Source organism: Zonotrichia albicollis, chromosome 6, assembly GCF_047830755.1.
Source record: "Zonotrichia albicollis isolate bZonAlb1 chromosome 6, bZonAlb1.hap1, whole genome shotgun sequence".
NCBI lineage: Eukaryota > Metazoa > Chordata > Aves > Passeriformes > Passerellidae > Zonotrichia > Zonotrichia albicollis.
In genome coordinates, this window is record NC_133824.1 from 4,156,641 (window position 1) to 4,175,265 (window position 18,625).

At 44.3% G+C, this 18,625-nt stretch overlaps 1 protein-coding gene across 1 annotated transcript in view; it reads right to left on the reverse strand.

The window, feature by feature from the left end:
• The window catches only part of RCOR1 (REST corepressor 1), an 83,168-nt gene that overhangs the window by 30,612 nt on the left and 33,931 nt on the right, over positions 1-18,625 (reverse strand). The window contains exon 3 of the mRNA XM_005483241.4: positions 11,865-11,948. Coding sequence (XP_005483298.1) covers positions 11,865-11,948 — 84 coding nt within the window. The remainder of the gene's footprint in view (positions 1-11,864; positions 11,949-18,625) is intronic.

Consider the following 18,625-nt stretch of genomic DNA (forward strand, 5'->3'; position numbering starts at 1 on the left):
GTCTCCTAGGGCAGCAGGATGAGACTAAGCACTCCTATCTTCCATCCACCTCCTTCCACTTGTGAGCACAGGCCTGGAATGCCAGGGACCCACACTGGCACACTGTGCCACCCAAAAGCTCTTTCCCAGCACATCGGTTTCCTCTCCAAGCATGCAGTTAAAGGCATACAAGCACTGAGTGGTGGCTGGCAGTATGGAGATGCTCTGATCTCCCAGAGGAGCAGTCCTGGACTGTCCTGTCACCAGCCCTACCCACACAGGCTGCTCCTTTGTCCTGTGCCAGCTCTGCAGCCACTCAAGGCACTGACCACCACCAAAGCTGAAAGCTACTCATAGAAGTTTTATATGGCTGTGTACCATATAAAAATCTCTTTTATTGGGAGGTTGCACAAGCCTGAGAAATGATGAGCCCTCCTAGTTTCAGCAAGGAATGAGACTGACTCAAGCCAAAAGTGAGACTCATTCCTTGCCCCAGCACAGTACAGTGGCAGGGATAATCAGGCAGGTAGGAACAAGTCTACATAAACTTGCACTGGTGAGGAAAAATCTGTTCACAGAACCACACCTGGAGCATAGAAACTGCAGCCTGAGAGAGAGTAAATCAAGGAATAAAACAGAGTGCCCCACTGGTGAGAGATTTATCCCTTTAAAAACCCTAATACCTACCAAGAGTTTTCTTTGTCACACAAAGGCCATCGGTCCCCAAGCAGTGCACACTAATAAACTAAAAAGAAATACTGTATTTCCTACCTCCTTTTTTATTATTTTTAATACTGCTCTTTGCATGGCCTGCGCCTAAGGACAAGTTCAAAGCTGAAACATCAGTGATAGTTAAAGACACCACTCATCTGCCTTTAGATTTTGCTACACCAGCTAGAAAGCTGTACTAGAGACACTGTACTGACTAATTAGCACCATTTTTGTGGCTTGCCAAAACTATTTAAACTCTTTACCAAGGAAGGCCTTTTGTTAGTACACACTTAACTTTTAAAGCCTTTACCAATGGATGTTCCTTCCTGAAGCTGCACCCTCTGCTGACACCATCACACCATGAAAAGTCTCTAAAGACAGCATGCACACAGGGCAGTGTGTTAATGAGGACTGCCAGAAGGGAAGCCAGATGGGTGATGCTCTCTGCTGCTGCTCTCTCCTTCAGAAGGGCCACGTGGATCCCATGGTAAGGACATGCACAGAGGATCCTCTGGGAAAAAAGACTGCTCCTTACACATCCATCACGTTCAACCTACAGTCAGAACTTTGCTCTGCCATAGCAAATGAGTTAGCTTTAGCATAGTTTGCCATAGCAAATCAACATCACTTTACTGGAAGGATGACACAGGTTTAAATATCTACAGAGCCCTGGGTACCATGAACCCAGATGTGCTACAGAAAAGGATGAGAGAGATCTGACAAGGCAGTAACAAAGAGGAAATATTGTCTTCAGGATCTAGCACAGAACAGGAAGAGCTAAAGGAGATAACCATGAGACCTAAACTGTAACCATACAAAACCTGAACATGGCTATCATTTAGCACTGCAAGCCTGATCCTAAATCAGACACAGACACTGGACTGTATTAAATGTAATTATCAGAGCAATTGGTATTGGGTTTAAAGCCCATGTGAAAAACAGAACACATTAGCTTCTGGCAGGGAGCAAACATTCATTCCCATGTATGACAAGTCACAGACAGGATAAATGCATACAGAAAACACTGAAACAACAAAGTGAGATTATGGCAGAATAGCTCTTTGCATTATTCAGTACAGTGCTCTCAGTTCAGTCCGAGAAGCTCTAAAGCCAGATTTATTCTGCTGTCAAACTTTGGCTTGAGTTCACTCCACTGGGAGGTCACAGCCTAGGATTATACACTTCAACTACAGGCAGCAACACACCCAAGCAACTCAAGTAGCAACTTGAACATTATCAATACAGTTGTGGCAAGAGGTAGATTGTTAAATCAAATATAATCATTGTTCAGTGCAGGGGATTCTAACTTGGGTTAGAAGAAACTCCTTTGCACAGATTTTTGCATAGAAATTATCATGTTCACTCCTTGAGAATGCCTGATCCAGTGAATGCTTTCCAAAAGCCATATTTGCCAATTTGAAAATAAACAAACACCCCAACAAACACCACCACCAACACACCAATCTGATACACACTAATGACACAATCAGTATGGGAGGCCACAGAGTCAGGTTACTAGCAATCCCATACAAGGTTTCAGTACCCTGCCTAGGAACATTCTCAGCTCTTCATACACGTCATGCTTTATACATTGAAATTCTTGGTCTGCAAAACAGTCAGCAGGAATACTATAAAGCTTCATTAAGTAACCTGCTGCCAACCAGCTTAAGAAGCCACCAAGGAATATCCAGACTGAAAACACTCTTAAAGAGGGTGAAACCTTCCACAAGGTCAATTTTCCAGCCTCAAAGAGATTTTGAAAGCTCCTAAAAACCAGAACTATTATATTCTCTGCTGTTGGAGGAATGCAGACTAATGAAAGCCCTGTATCAGAGCCAGGCTTCCTAAAGAGCATGTGTAACTCCACTTCCCCACAACACAGGGTCTTTGTGCAGCATGAGGGAACATGCACAAGGGGCATGCAGGAGCAGAATAGCCATCAGGTTAAATTACAGCTCATTATTATTGTTACTGATAATAAGGCCTGTGACAAGGAAGGAGAAGCCACGCTGACTCCCTTTATATTGGACACAAAAGCAAAAGAAATGATCAATTTGTCCCATGGCTACCTCCTTGAGGGATGCCACTTGGGCAGAAAGGAAGCATCAGGCAAGCCAGCAGTCAGCAAGAGGAAGGAGACAAGTCTGAGTCACACAGTTGCTGCCCTCAGCAGATGTGCATCATCCCAGCACAGACAGGTCAGCCTTTGGAAGACACTAACATTCAGTGCATCCCTTCTTGCACTTATCTGCTTCCTATAGGCTTAGAAGCAGAAGAGGTGCAAAGCTGTGTCTGACCTCTCTAAGGAGTCCATGCAGAAAGAGAGCAAAGTCCCACAGCCAGATTTTGAATGACATAATCCTTACAGTAGCCTCTAAACCAAAGCAGTAGTGTTATGCTGAGGGATATTAAGGCAATAAAATACTGCCAAATTAAGTTGTTTTAGAAAATTGAGTTACAGATTCATAGAACACATGCTGAAACTTGGATTACATGCAGGATCTCAGCCCTCAAGGCTGACCCTAAGACACTCTATGATAAATCAATGTTACTAAAGGGACCCTGGAATATCAGTGGTGGGTAACCACGGTTTTAGTCAGGAGTTAGAAACCCAGTCCTTATTGAGAAGTTAGTATGTATTTATATTACCACTAATGCTTGCAGTGCTAGAAAATTCACTACAACCCGACCACAATTTGAACCTGCACAAGAAGCACATGAACAGGGAAGTAACTTAAAGTGCAAAAGTAAGAGTACAGGAAAATTAAGTAGTAGGAGTGGTTCCTAATTAGAGCAAATGATGCCACAGCAAACACATAACGATGAGGGAAGCTCTGGCACATGTCCTGGAGAAAGCTAAGCTGCTTTGCCTCCTGCACCAGCAGGTCTGTAAAGGTCACACTTGGCAGCACATGAACTCATCACAGCAAGCTGTTAGGGCTATGACCTCCTCAAGCATGCCTCCATGAAGACATCTCCCACAAGAGCTCCTCCCTGCCTGTGCACAGCTTCCATCACATACCTATAAGCACGGACTTGCTGACTAACTGCTCTAAGAAAAAAAAATTTTAAAAAAATAACATAGAAAGTTACCCTCAGTTTTCTGACCCTTCCTAATTTTTGCTCACAGCTACCATAAGAGACCAGACAAAACAACCCAGTCCTCTGCAATGCCCCAAGCCTGCCATTCCCAGCAGGACTGGGGCACACTCAGACGGTCCCAGGGCAGGGCCAGGCAGGGTGAAGCAGCTGCAGCTCCTCCTTCTCGTCATACTGGTCCTACAACTCACACAGCGCCCATCAGGCTGGCTAAGGCTGCTCCCAAACGAATTTCAGATCAAGGCTCACTGCCAGCTAACTCTGAACACAGCCATCATCACTCCATTATATCCACGCCATCCTGTCTCTAAACTTCTCTCAGGAAAAGCTTCCTTGGAGCCCAGCACTGGCTCGATCCCGCAGCAGCAGCAGCAGCATTTCAAAGTGGGTCAGCCTGACACGATCAGAGCAGGCCTGGATCACACTGAAGGGAAAAGGAGGCACTAACAGGTGGCAGGAGAGAACAAAGCACATGAAGAAACTGGTGACTGCCTCCCCCTCCCAGCACAGCAGCAACAATTCCTCCAGGAAAACACAGCTACCTTAGATAAGACATCCTTTTCTTGGATAGTCTCCAACATATTCTCTTCTTCAGGCTTTTTTTTTTGTTTGTGGGCTTTGGGGGGAAAAAAAAACCAAACCAAAACAAAAAACAATCCACTGTACCTTTGTTACAATCCATCCAAGTAAACATCCTAGTTCTCTCAAACTAAATTGCTTTCCTGACTCCACTACTGTGAAAGGGTTAAACATTCATCTTAATTGAAATATGCATTCAAGATGCAGATACATCAACCTGCAGCAATAATGATGAAAGGACTGCTCTGAGATTTCCACAGAGCTGCAACAGCAGCTAGCACAGCAGATGACAAACAAAGGGGAAACTGCAGCTAAGTTTGAGGCAACTCAGCCGTTTCAGGGATACACCCACAGCCTTTCAATGCTGGTTATCATCTTTTTGCTATTCATAATATGCTACTATAAGCATCAAAAGTTGCCTTAGTTAAAACTAAAAATTGCATTCCTTCACCTTTGTCTTTCGAGCATTTTCTGAAGTGCAGTGACTGCAGCTGCTGGGAAGAGTGGTCATGACATTTATATTATTTCTATTCTATTTCTATTTTATATTATTCATTTTTATTATTTCTACAGCTAAATTCAAGCAGAACCTTAAATTAAACACTAATTCTTTCATTTCTGAATTCATGGAAATGCATTCTTCAGCTACTGTATTTACATCCAAGCTTCACAGCTGCCAGGTTCGCTGCATGATATGAAATTTGGATTAGGGATAAACATAAACCCAATTCTGCTTCTACATTAATCCTTTTTGCTGCCACTGGGACAGACAACAAACTGATATTTCTAGGTAAGGAGCACAAACAAACAGCACAAACCTAAGCTTGGATTTTTTTGCCATCTTTACTTGAGCAACAAAAGGTCAGCATGTACCTTCAGGAGACAACCATAGCTCCTGAGTCCACCCCTTAGAGACCTAGCAGCTCTTTTTTCAGTACTCATACATACTACTACCAAAAAAACAAGGAAACCAACACCTCAACAAGTAAAAGCTTGGACACAAACAAGCAGAAAAATCCCAAAACAGAAGCACAATACACATACATCTTCCTCCACAACCTCCCACAGCCCTCAGTCAACTGCAAAAAAAACCCCAACTGTAGCCTCAGCTGAGAGTTCAACACTTTTTTTCTCTCTGGTTGCACAGCCCAAGCAGCTCCTACTCTCCCATCCCTGGCCAAGGTAGCTGCACTTTCACTGAGCATCAACACAAGCTTTAGTGGAGTCACAAACCAGGTCACGACAGAGGACAGAGAGGAGAGTGGATTCAAAATAAAACAACAATTTCAACTGTTTCAAGGACTTTGATTAGGGAATGATGGAGAGGAGGGATTTAAGAACAGCTTTTCCGATACAAGACATGTCCTCTGCCTCACTGCTGCTGCCTGAGGAAGGGTGCCTGTGTGCTGGGGAGGACGTGGCTCTCAAATATCCCTGAAGCAATATTCCCTTCCATTTTAAATACATCCTGTAAATAGGGGCTTTATTTTCTAAAGGGGAGATTTTAAGATCAGCACTTTCCCTAGTCTACACTCTCCCATTTGTGGTTTTCTGTTTGTATTTATTTATTGCACTCTACACCCCATGGAAAATGAGAGCTAATGACGATGTGACAGAGTCACATGTTCACAGAACTCACAGGGCAAAATAAGTAAGCCAAGGGGAAAGGCTATGTCCAAACATTAGCTCTTCCTAAAACAGCTATGGCCAGACACACACTGAAAACAGAGACCAGCTACACAAATCATGACCAGACACATGCAATAAACCTTAGAATACATTTTCATGTTCTTTATTCTGATAAGTCTTTTTAAATTAGAGAATAGACAAAACAGAGTCCCAGGCTTGCTCAACAATCTCTTTGGAAGAAAAACTAGTTATCCAGAGCCCATTTTATGCAAAGAATAACCCTTGAACTAAAGCAAGAGACAGACTCTGGCCATTTAAACCTGCAACCTGTCCTCAGAAATTCTGGCATTCACCATCACAACAGAGAGGAGCCAAAATTCACTTGCACCCTAAGAAGGCTGCTGACACACTAAGGACCAGGGCACACTTAAAAATGTTGTTGGGACATGGGCTTTTCAAATCCTGAACGCCAACTTTTAACTTCTTAGGGTGGAGCACCACACACTCCCAAACAGTTACCCAGCCTGTGGCACAGCTAACTAAACCTTGCCCATCCAAACACCACAGGGTTAATATCTTTAGTAACCATAGCAACCAGCACTTCTTCCTCCATCAGAGCCTCAGCTGGCACATTACTGCCTTCCCAGCATCAGGTTTTGCAGCACATTTAGGGACTGCTCCCTTTCCCCCCAGCCACAGGGTGTGGCCAGGCACACTGGGAGGACATCAGAGCACTGAGCTGTTTCACCTAATTCTGGCATTTCTCTGTCCCCGTGTCCCCTGGTGGTTCTATTTCCCCCTCACAGAGGGAAGGGGGATGTGTGAATTCCCCCAATGTGCATCAAGGTAGGCGTAATGTAAAGCAGGGAGCCAGCTGCAGCCACAAAAGAGGAGATGCCACAGGATAACACAGGAAGGGACTGGTGAATGCTGAAGTTGGCAATGCCAATCAGCCATCAGGTTAAATAGAAGCAGCACTGCAAGACCAGAAGATCCAGCTGCCATCCATGACCCAGTGTCCCACAGGTACTAGGAACAGTGCTTGCCTGCTCATGACACCCCATAAACTGTAAATCCACTGGAGATATCCACCAAGATATCAGTGAGAAAACAAAACTCCCATCTAGCAGCACATGTATTCTGTCAAGAAGAGAGACAAAAAATTAGTTTCAAAGCAGAGCTTATCACTAGCAAAACAATACATCTTCTTTTCTTGTGTGCACCTCTGAACTGCAGATGCATAAAAGCAATAATCACATCCTAGCCTCTCTCCTGGTTTCCATGCCTCACTCCTGGGCAGCTGCTGCATGCCAACACTTGCTCACTTCTAAACCAACCCAAAGTCATTTATTTGGTTCCACTCACTGGTGTGCTTGGCACAGAGAGAGACACTGCTGTTTTATTAATAGCTTCATGCTGGCCCAGCTCGATCCTGTGCAGGGTTTCCACAGCATCATTACAATGCATTTTTCACTATCTCCCCTCCTCCTTCACCACGTGCCACTCCAAGAGAGCAGATGCCTGTCTTCCACCTAGCTGTTCCTGCTCCTCAATGTCACCTTGCTCAAGGCATCATTCTTCCTCCTGTGTCCTTCCCCACCCTCTGTGACAGAGTCCCAGCACAGCCAGAACAGCTGCCCTCCATGGCACCAAGGCCACAGAGCCTCTTGGGAGTCTCACTTGGACAGCAAGCTCTTTGTGAGAGGTGTGACCCAGCCACAGCACAGGGTATTTGGAGCAGAACTAGAAGGGGAGCAGTTATTTTAAGTCCAAATGTTCAGTTCCTGCATAGTGACATTTCTTTCTTTCATCTTCAAAAGAGAAAGGACAAATTTCTAGTTTTGGGCTACCTTTGTGACTACTATGGTGGCACTGCTATGCAAGTGACCCCTCAAAGGCACAAGTCTTGCAGCAGATATGGACCATGTTGGCAGCATTCAACTTTGGTACTAATATGGGCAAGGCAGTAAGTGGTTTGTACCCAGGATTAATGGTTAGCAAGGCAGAGGATTAAAAAAAAAATCAGCAATACACCAACACATACTTTTGCTTTCATGTTCTCTTAATACATCCATCATTTCCTGACATCCAGGCAAAAGGTTTCTCCAGTGTAATTAAAACATTTCTCCAGCACACAGGGTGCATGGGACCCCAACAAGCTTTTAACTAACTGTGAGAGCCTGGAGCATCAGGTGTGCAGATATCCACCAGGTCTTGGCTCACACACTGGTCTTGCTGGGATTCATTTCAGCAGCTTACAGGAGACCCTCCCACAACCTCCAACAGTTTAGCCAGCCTACTGCCAAACCCATCAGGTGCACTGCTCTGAGCACTGTCACAGATCTGCTCAGTGTTTTTCAGCACAGATTCCCCTTTAACAAGGGTGGGTTGCACAAGTTCCACTGATTGCACAGAACTCTCCTGCTCACAAGAGCTACAGCTCACTCTGAGAAAGAGCTGATTGTGCTGCTTCCACCTTCTTGCAGAACCTCAGCCACAGGAACAGAGAAGAGCTCTGTGATTCACAGGCACAGGATGGATTCAAGGCTTTGGAGTACAAACAAAAGAAACCACAGGTACCAATGGGTGCTGATTGGAAGGATTTGTTCACCCACACTTCAGCCTGAGAAGCAGCATTGAAATGGATGTGTTAGCTGGGACTCACCAATGTACAGCCCAAGGGGCTACACCAACCTCCTGGAGACCACAGGAGAACTCCTTCCACTTGCAATTTCACATTGCCAATGAATGATCTCCCCCACCAAAGATAATACATCACAAAAATCCATGGTTTAAAAAGGCATCAAGAAATACAAGAATTCATCACTTCCCTGGATAACTTCCAGTAGTCAATCTCCAAAAAAAACCTCCACACACTTGGACATTTCATTTCAGTCTGTGTGGGCTTATTTTGCAGCCATCTATTTGTATTATGTGTGTCTCTTATTATGTCAAAATTTCTCTTTGAGAGAATAATTGACAATAGTCCCCCCCTTTCAATCTCTTTTCAGTAAGCTAAACAGATGGAGTTTGCTTCAGCTTCTGCTTCCAAATTGTTCCAGCAGCTCCTGTCTCCACCCTTTTCTCAGTTTTTAAACACTAAAGGCAAGGTTCATTCCCCTGAATGCTGCTGGGTGGAGAGGCAGCTAACTGTTCAGTGACTGCCTCACTCATCACACCCACACCATCTTCTGGGTCAAGCAGGACACTGGGAAGCTTTGCTGAATTACCTGCCCACTGTTTCCCCAAGATTGCTCTCTAAGCCATTTCCTTCCAAACCCCAGGCTGGATGTAGAAAGCCAGAGATTTCAGTACTGAGATTCACAACCCTGCAGTTGGTCATTAAGAGCCCACTGCTTTGGCAGCAGGCCAAGTGAGGAAAAGACCCAAAGCACTCCACAAGACTGTCAGTAGCATTAATTTTATTTACCATCCTGTCAGTCTACAGGCTCATCCACAATTCCATATCAATTCCCACATCACTGATGGAAATGCTGATCATCATCAGTCCTCTCACACATCCCCCTGGATGACATTTAATTCGGATTCACTATAACGATGCCAAGACTTGTCAGTGAACTTGAGGGATACTGGAGAGACCTCCTGGCTCCTGATGTTATTTCACCATAAACCAAAAAGCAGATTAGAGAACTCTGCTTGTGATACATTTAGTAAGTGCTCTACAGCCACTGCAGAGTATTGGTGTTTTGGAGGAAGTTCCCATCCTTTGCAAGGAAGGGAATCAGGCTCTCATGCAATCAGTGCCTAACAGCTCTCTTGAATACATTAGAGCAATAAACTTATTTCTACCAATCAATCCATTTTTAGTTTCAAAAAAACAAAAGCTCCTACCTTCAGCAGCGTTTGTTTTTCACAGCTCATTTTTAACAAGTGCCAGATAGAGACAGGAATACCTGATTCCTTTCAAAAGGATCAGCTCAGATTGACACAAAACAAAGCTATGACCAACCAGCCCCCACCCTGTTCTCTCATTCCCTGCACAGCTGCCCTCTTCCCATCTGCCACCCCAAGGTCCCCTCAGCCACTCTCACAATGCTCCTTTGGATTTTTACTATTACTAGATACCCAATTTCTTAACTCCATCCCTCTGTATCAAATAGGCACCTGGGAGGTATTTTTTTTGCCATGTATGGTGCACTAACCTCATACTTCACTTCCCCAAACTCCAAATGAGTATTACTATTTTTTTTCTGTATCTCTTTTGGAAGGTGAACTCACTAGTGAGTCTTACACTCTTACTTAATATTCAAAATTTTGAGAAACTCATTCTAGCCCCCATCTTATATTCACATTGTTTTCCCCAACTCTTTCACTGTACTAAAAAACAACAGCCACCTAGTTTTTATTTATCAATGTCAAACTACTTTTTAAATTACCCTTTATGTTAATGACATCTTCTTAGCAGATATTATATCCTCTCTAGGCTCTCTGAGTATATTTCTGTGCCAATTACCGCAGAACACTCAGTTGAGAATTATTTTACTCAGTTCCTCCTTTTCTTCCTCCATTCTATTTTCCCTCTTCAAGAAATCAGTTTCCTGTCAGGCAGGAGTTAAAGGTTCCAAAGCTGAGCTGAGGTTCAAAAGACATTCAGACTTGAGAAGGCAGCTACAGGAATCCTGTGTCAGACAGCCCATGAACAGTCACTCTTCTGGGTGGTGGCAACTATTTCTAGCTGTTATACCTCTTAAGAGGTTTCTAATAACTGTCAAATACATTCCTCTCCTCATCAGTCTTATTTATTTCAGCATCCAATAGCCAGCAGGGAGCAGACAAGGAGAGAAGGCAAACATGATCCTTGCAAAGCCTTTTTTATCAGCAGATCAGCACCATCATCGTTCTGTAACTTAAGGGGTAACTTGCTCAGTGAACAAATGTCCCAGGGCAGAGCACAGGCCCTTCATGACAGAGCCAGTTGCTGCAGAGTCTCTGCTGCCTTAATTTGCAAATGCCACTACATCTTCACATGTGCCTTAGCATGCATCCCAGGTCTTGGGTCTACAGGAAAATCAGGTATTCACTTAATAGTGCCACCACAAGAACTGTAGAGGAACAGGAATGCATGATTCTCATTCCTGGCCCCCAAAATCAGAAAGGATAAAAAAACCAAAAAAAAACCAAGGTATAAGCACAAAGTCAAAATAAGCTCTTTTCAGCTCCCTCCCCCCAAAGCGCTTAGGTTTAGTTACTGCATTCGAACAGCAGCCCTTTAATCAAGGAGCCCTACTTATTCATGAGGAGAACTGTAGCTAGACAAGCCTTTCAAACACTGGCTCTGCCATCTGGCAGCAGCACTGAGACTTGTTCCCAGACACACACAGAGCGCTGGTAATTGCCCTCACGTGGACTTGCAAGGCACTGCAATTGTTCTGGAATTTAAAACCTCCATGTGGATTTGGCTCCAGATGTGGATTTGTCTTTGTGGAGGAAAAGGTACTACTAATTATCAAATATTTCCCGGACCCCCCAGCCCCAAGCACTTTTCATTTTGCTCTCCCCCTTTATTTTTGTGGTCTTCTACATCACCAACAGCAAAAAAAAAAACCAAAAAAACAAATCGATTGTGTAGGTCTGTGGATCAGTAGCTTAAAAAATTCATACCATGGAATAATGTTTGTCACATTTCTCTTGCTTTCCCTGTCCCAGTCGATTTGACACTGAGCAACTGCCCAGTGGAGAACAAAGATCATCTGGGGACTGTTTTGTAGGCTTTCCTTTTTTCAAATAATTTTAATTCATAATGGAAAGGTGACAGACATAAGCTCTCTACCAAAAGTGGCAACTTTGCATTCTTCAAGTGACACGTGTAAGGAAAGAAGGGAATAAAAGTAGTGGAAGAGACTTACATTTTGCTTCAGACAGATTCTGGTTAGGTGACCAGACCAGCATGCCGAGATTCTCTCTCTCCTGACTTCGCCTTGCAAGTTTGGCTTAAGAGAAAACAGACACAAACCAAGTTACAGAGAAAGTAATTTCAGATGCAAAATGGATACAAAAACGACTTATCACACATCTGCAACTTTTAATCAAGATATAAAACCCATCCACAGAGTTAAAACCCCATCTTCCCATTCAGACCTGAGGCTTTTCCTTGTTTCTTCAACGCATCAGCCTCTATATAACATGACAGATACTGCACACTCTCATGCAGCACACTAAGCAGCATACGTTAGATCTAAATTAAAAGTTAATTAATGTTTCTCTTCCAGCACACTTGATTATTTTTCTTCCAGCCATCATTAAATGAAAAAGGGAGGAGCTAGGCTCAGGCAGCAGGCTCCAAGCTCTGGACATCATGAGACTGCAGAGTGCAGACAGATTAACCCTTCAGGGTAGGCACATGCATAAAACCTCCCACACCACACTTCTGAGCACCTCCTGCACTGTCCCAGCAGCCCCTCTGTGCCTCCATGCCCCATACAATCAGGAATGCCCACCCAGGTGACACTGGGTCCCTCAGGTCATAAGCAGGTCCCAGTTTCAGCTGCTCCAGAGAAATCAAAATGCATCCACACCCACACAGACACAAACCCACACTCAGACAAGTCTGTTTTTAACCAGCTTAACAACTGGCGGGCAGCAGAGCTCTGAAAGTCTCAAGTGAAGATCTACAGCTGCACATAGTTTGTAAAAGCAACTTCAAACTAAGGTATGTTTCAAGAGCAAGCTCTTGTCAATTCTGATGATGTTCGGTCACAAGCAGTCAAAAGAGGAGGAGGAGGAAGAGGATGAGAAGAGGAAAAAAAGCAACTCCCTCCTTTGAGTCAGCACACACAGAGCCAGCCCAACCACCTGCCCTGGCAGAGAGAAACTTGCAAATCTTGTTATAAATGAGTACCTGCAGTGCTATTTCCACTACAAAATGCCACATAACGCTCAAGTTTTATGCAATATTTCAACATAATGCTATTTTCTCTGTGCTGTGCAATTAGACATATAACCACCACTGCATGATGCATTCAAACAGGTCAGAAAAGATCTAGTAACACAAAGTTACATTACAGTACTGTGAACACTCATGGTTTCACCACTGTTTTTAACCTGAAATCTGCTCAGCTAAGAACAGTCAGGATTCAGATGACAAAAATATTTTAACATTAAATTTAAAGTACAAATAGCACGTATTTATATACAAATGACCACCTGTCAGCAACATATCTACACTGAACTACCAGGTTTCTTTCACAACAGACACCAGGATTATCTTTCACTCAGGTTTTTGGGAAGGTTTGGGAAGGTTTCACGTTGTTTTAGGGTGGTTAGCAACTGCACATACAAGGTATTCTGCACGCTCTGCATGTTCATTGCTTTCTAACTAGGCAAAAAAAAAAAGGAGTGAGAAGAGACAACATCCTCTGTTGGCAAGAGATGGGAGGTGAAGACCAGACACAGAACACAAAGAATGTCTGAAATTAAAATTACAGTCTTGAAACATTTGGCATTAAATTTCACCTTCTTCCTCATTTCAAGTCTAGGCTGGAATGCAAAGAAAGAGTCAACCCTAAGCCTCCCCTTTATCAAATTTTTCTCTTCAGTCTCCTTTTCCAGGACAGCCTGTTCTACTAAGTCTGACATGGGGTTCCCATAGAACAGAAACGTAAAAAGTCTCTCTCCTTACTTTATCCTACACTGAAAAGCACACTCTTATCCCATAAAAATACTCAATCATCAGTCAGGTGTCCATGAATTTAAACACTTCCATCCCAATCCCAACACACCCCCAGTACCCACTGCAGCTCAGGAGCCTGATGCCCAAACACTGCCAGGTGAGGTGTGCCACCAGGCAATGGCAGCCTGCCTTTAGCAGAGAACCCACCTCAATCAGGAAAAGGAAAGTTTTCTCCCAGTTTAGCAGTCTGGACCTCCTCTGCCCTGGGACACATCAGGTGCACATCCCAGCCCAGCTGCCCTGTCAGGAGCAGGGCTCCATTAGCTCAGCTCAGCCACAGTGGGTTGGGTGAAGTTTCACCTCCCATGGTTAAAACCCCAAGTTTGGCGTTGGGGCATTGCAGAGGGAGCCCCACAGGCCTTCCAGGTGATACCCAGTGCAGGGAGGTGCTGCAGGACCTCACGGCACCCAAAAGCAGCGTGGCCAAACGTGTTCCTCATGCTGCTCCACAGCTCTACAACAGGAGCCCAGGAATCCCCTCTGCCAAGGAAATGCCTTGGGTTAAGGAGCTACCTCCTTCCAGCCAGGCATTCCCTCCCTGGGCACCACACACAGAGGTGCCTGCAGATGCTGGGCTTCATGCCACCCTCAGGACCCCCATTTGCCCAATTCCCACAGCCCAGTGTCAGTTCCTCTCTCCTGCCCCTCCGTAGCACCAACCAGCCAAGTTACACTGGGCTCATCAAAGGGTGTGGAGCAGCACCTCCACAGTGTTCCTGTAACTTGTCCCCTGCTCCACCTCTCCACCCAAGCCCACACCTATCCACCCTCGGGCCTCATTCCTTGACAGTCCAAGGCACACAGTAAGGTTATGCTGAAACTCATGCTTTTCTGCAAAGGGCAGAAGCACCTAAAGGCTAACACACATAGAAAGATGGGAGTGGGGTGCTCCTCAAGCATCCATAAAGGCTGATTCTCCCTCCCTACATTCCAAGATGCTTGCCAGGTCCTTCACCTTCTGGCACCACATCCTCCCCAGCACCCCTTCTCAAGCCCACAGCCCCACATTTACTGTGCCTCATATGCAAGGCAGACATGACAGGCTTTCTTCCAGAACAGTGCTGACCCCACCACAAATATACACAGCATAAGTACTCTTACTGCATGATGTACCAACAAAAAGCTTAAGAGCTTGCTCAGAATTTGGAATCACATTGAAATGAAATGACTGCTTCAGAGCACCAGCCATGAGAGCAGAAGAGGGGCCTCAGAGCAGAGTGGCTGCTCCATCCCTTTATAGCACCATTCCAAGCACAGCTGCAATGCTCACCAACACTGCCCATGCTTCTGAACAAGGACTATCAGGATGAATTCTGACACTCTGCACTTCAGTGATAAAGCTGTAAAGATAATTCAATTTAATCTGTTGCATATTTCATGTAAAAATAGCCACGTAAGAAGGGCAAGGGTTATTCTTTTTTTAGGAGAACAGATCAATTTAAGATCAATGAGGTTTGCTTGTTTAAGCAACTGCAGTTGAACCAGTGCAATCTGTGCTTAGAGAAGCTGTACAGTGGCAGACAAGAAGATCTGACATTTCAGGTCATCCTACACTTTCATCTAGCTACCCACCAGGTATTTGTAAAGTCTCTGCCACAGCCATTAGCTCCATGTCAGTGGCTGTGGGAGCCAACACTCTGTAATCACCTTCCCACTGTTGGCTTTCCCATTTGTCCCAAGTCTGTCAGCAATCATGGTTGCTTCCTCCAAGAGGAAAACCTCCTACTACAACCAGCACCCCCTAAATTTTGTTCCACTATCAGAATTCACAGGGAATGCAAACTTCCAATGCCTTTACCCAGGCAGAGAATGCAGCCCCAACCAGGCACAGTATCATGTTGCTTTTTCCACAGCAGTTACCATATCTGTCTCTTTTCTTACCACTAGAATATAACCCTACTCTACAGACTACACAGTAAAACTCAGGAGAGAACCAATCCAGCCTAAAATTCACTTTGAGAAGAAAATAGTATTTTAAAAGTTTGTCCCATTTTACAGATGTGGTTTACTGCACAAGCCCAAAAAGTTCTACTGTGGAAGGGAGGAAATGAAGCAGAGTAGAAGACATATTTATCACTATTATTCTAAAATGTTGTGGAGGGGGTTTGGAGTTCCCCTCCCCCGGAGCTGTGAGGGCACATCTCAAAACCAGTGTGCAGAAATACCTTGATTTGCACAGGAGAGAAATGACACAGCCCCTTTATTTCCCATCACTTCTACCCAAAGACTGAGGCTCTCCATCCCTGGGGGCTCCCCTGAGCTAATAATGCACCTGGACATGCAAGAGCAGCACACTGCAAGATTTGGAACCCTGATCCACAGCAGCTAAGGCTCTCCTCACCTCTACCTATGAGCTGTCAAGCCAGGACATCTGCTAGGAAAAGGGAAACAGGGATTTCTCCAAACAGGAACTACCAAAGGTCACTGTAGCAGCGTACATCCATCAAGTTCCCCCTAGAGGTCAGAGAGTATCTCCCCCATCCTTCTGACTCCTCCCAAATTTCAAGTTAGCCATGGAAAAAGTGGAATCAGAAGGAAATAATCAGAAGGTTCAAGAGCACCACTGCAAAAGAGTATTGTTTCCCCTTCCACCATCTACTTGACAAACCAAAGCAGGGCATCTACCTGAGCTTTAAAAATATAAAAGTAATCCAACAAAAAAAGCTATTAGCTTTAACTCCATACCAGTTCCTGGATTTCTACCACATATACTTAGAGACAAGAAGAAGAGTAAGGAAGTAGAGACAGCAGGATACCTCCCTCACCCACAGCACCAGCTTAAACCACCTTAAGGCCCACGGGTGGAATGGACACCATTCACAAGGAGAGTGCAGGAAGGCAAAACACTGCCTGCAAGCAGGAGCCCAGCACCGAGCAGCTCCAGCCTGACACATCACATTTTATTTTTCCTCCCCAAGTTAGAGAAGAAACATGCCAGAATAAACTCAGTAGGAGCAGAGGCCTCTCACAGAGGCACCCATCACTCTGTCATCTGTTATTTTGCTTCTCTGCAAGGCAGCAGTGCCAGCTCCCACTCGAGTTCCTGCACTTGAGGGACCTGCTCTGTCCCACAGCTCTCCCCAAGGATGCTGCATGATCCAGGCACAGCTGCGAGCCATTCAGGAGCTTTACATTTCCTCTGGACACCTGGACTGACCCCCTGGACAATGGATACTCACCTCCTGCAGATGACAAGACACATTTTGCTCCAACTGCATCCTGCCCAAGTCGAGGTGAGGTTTGGGCAGGATGCCTCCAGCATTTTTCCTTCTCCATAACCCTCTCAGTAGTCTCTGATGTTTTTGCTGTTGCTGTTTGCACAGGGCATTTCAGAGCTATTGAAACCCTCTGGATTTCAAAGCAAAGCACAGTTACACATGACTGTGTGAGGGCACTGTAATACACACCATGGAGAGTGGGACCCTGCTCTAGTCAGCTGCTTCTGTTATTTAGAATAAGGTAACTCAGAAGAGTAGGTCCACAGTCAGGTGCTGGATACGAACACATCCTTCTGTACCTTCTCTGGCAAGCAAACAGGAGCCTTAAACCAAAGTTTAAAAGCACTTGCCTTAAAACTACAGGCAATTCTTCAGGCACTGATCTTTTGCAAAACAACAGGTAAGAATATACTTCCAGATCTGAACAACGTCCTCCATGAAGTTAATAAAGATTATACAACAACTGAAATACTCAAGGTGAAGGATGGCAAGATTCCCACCTAAAAAAGGTATTCCTTTACTAACAGCACTTACTGATCTCCCCCAGCTGGTACTAACTCATTTTTAAATCACACAGTGCAGATCTTAAAAGAAAATGTAAGAAATACCTCTTCCTTTTAATATGCAACCCTGAGCATTATATATAAAACATGCATTGTGTAATATCCAAAGGTGAATAGATGCTTTTATTGTTTGGAAGAGCTGGAGCTGCCATACAATAACTTAGCTGCTGAATGCTTCTTAAAGCAGTTTTGGATCAAGTCTAATGTATTTACTTCTAGTGAAGTGAGATTAAACAAGTGCTTCCATTCCCAACTCTGCATTTTCTTTATCAATGCAGAACTTAAATTTATTGCATAGTGTAAAATTCCCTGTTTACAGTACCCATGATGGCTGTTAAACAAAATAAGACAAGGGAGGCACAGGCTCCCAGAGCACAAAAAAATTCTCTTATGGGTTCACTGGTATTATTCAAGCTCACAGTGTAATTGTAAATGCACAGCTGTGGTACAATAGCACAACACCTATGTGACACAAGAGAATTCAAACAAAATTCAGGGTCAGAAGAAAAGCTTTTTCCACTTTCCTTCCTCACTACTGGCACTGGTGTCCCAAGCAGCAACTCAAAGACATTTGAAGAACTTTGCTGCTCATCTCCACTTCCTCCTGCATGTGACTTCTCCCTGAGTCAGCAGATAATGCTTGTGATCCCCTTTCATTCCTGTTTTCCAAGGACTGCCTAGTCATAGCAGCTGGTACTTCATAGAAATACCATCACTGAACAGACTATAGCAGCATTAAATGAAACAGAACTGGAATCCTGCAAACTGAGAAACATTTTTTAATTAAAAAGCTATAAATGAAGCAGCAGTTAGCTCTTCCTATACACGACTACACCCGGCTGGCACTATAATCTATATGCAAATAAAGTTCTGAGGGCATTTTTGTATCTGCCTAGGGAAACAAAAGCAACTATTTGGGTTTCTATACAGAGCAGCAGCACTGGAAACATGGAGTGAAGAGCATTACTGCCTCAAAATGACTGTAGGTGCTGTGCTACAAAACTCCACAGTATCATGTTACAACTGTGAGCAAAATATTGCTTTAAAAATTACCCAGTTAAAGATTAATCACCCAGCAATGATTACAAAGGTCACTTTGCAGTGATAAAAATTATTACCATTAGAAGAACTGAAAGAGAAAATGAGAAAAAGCATAG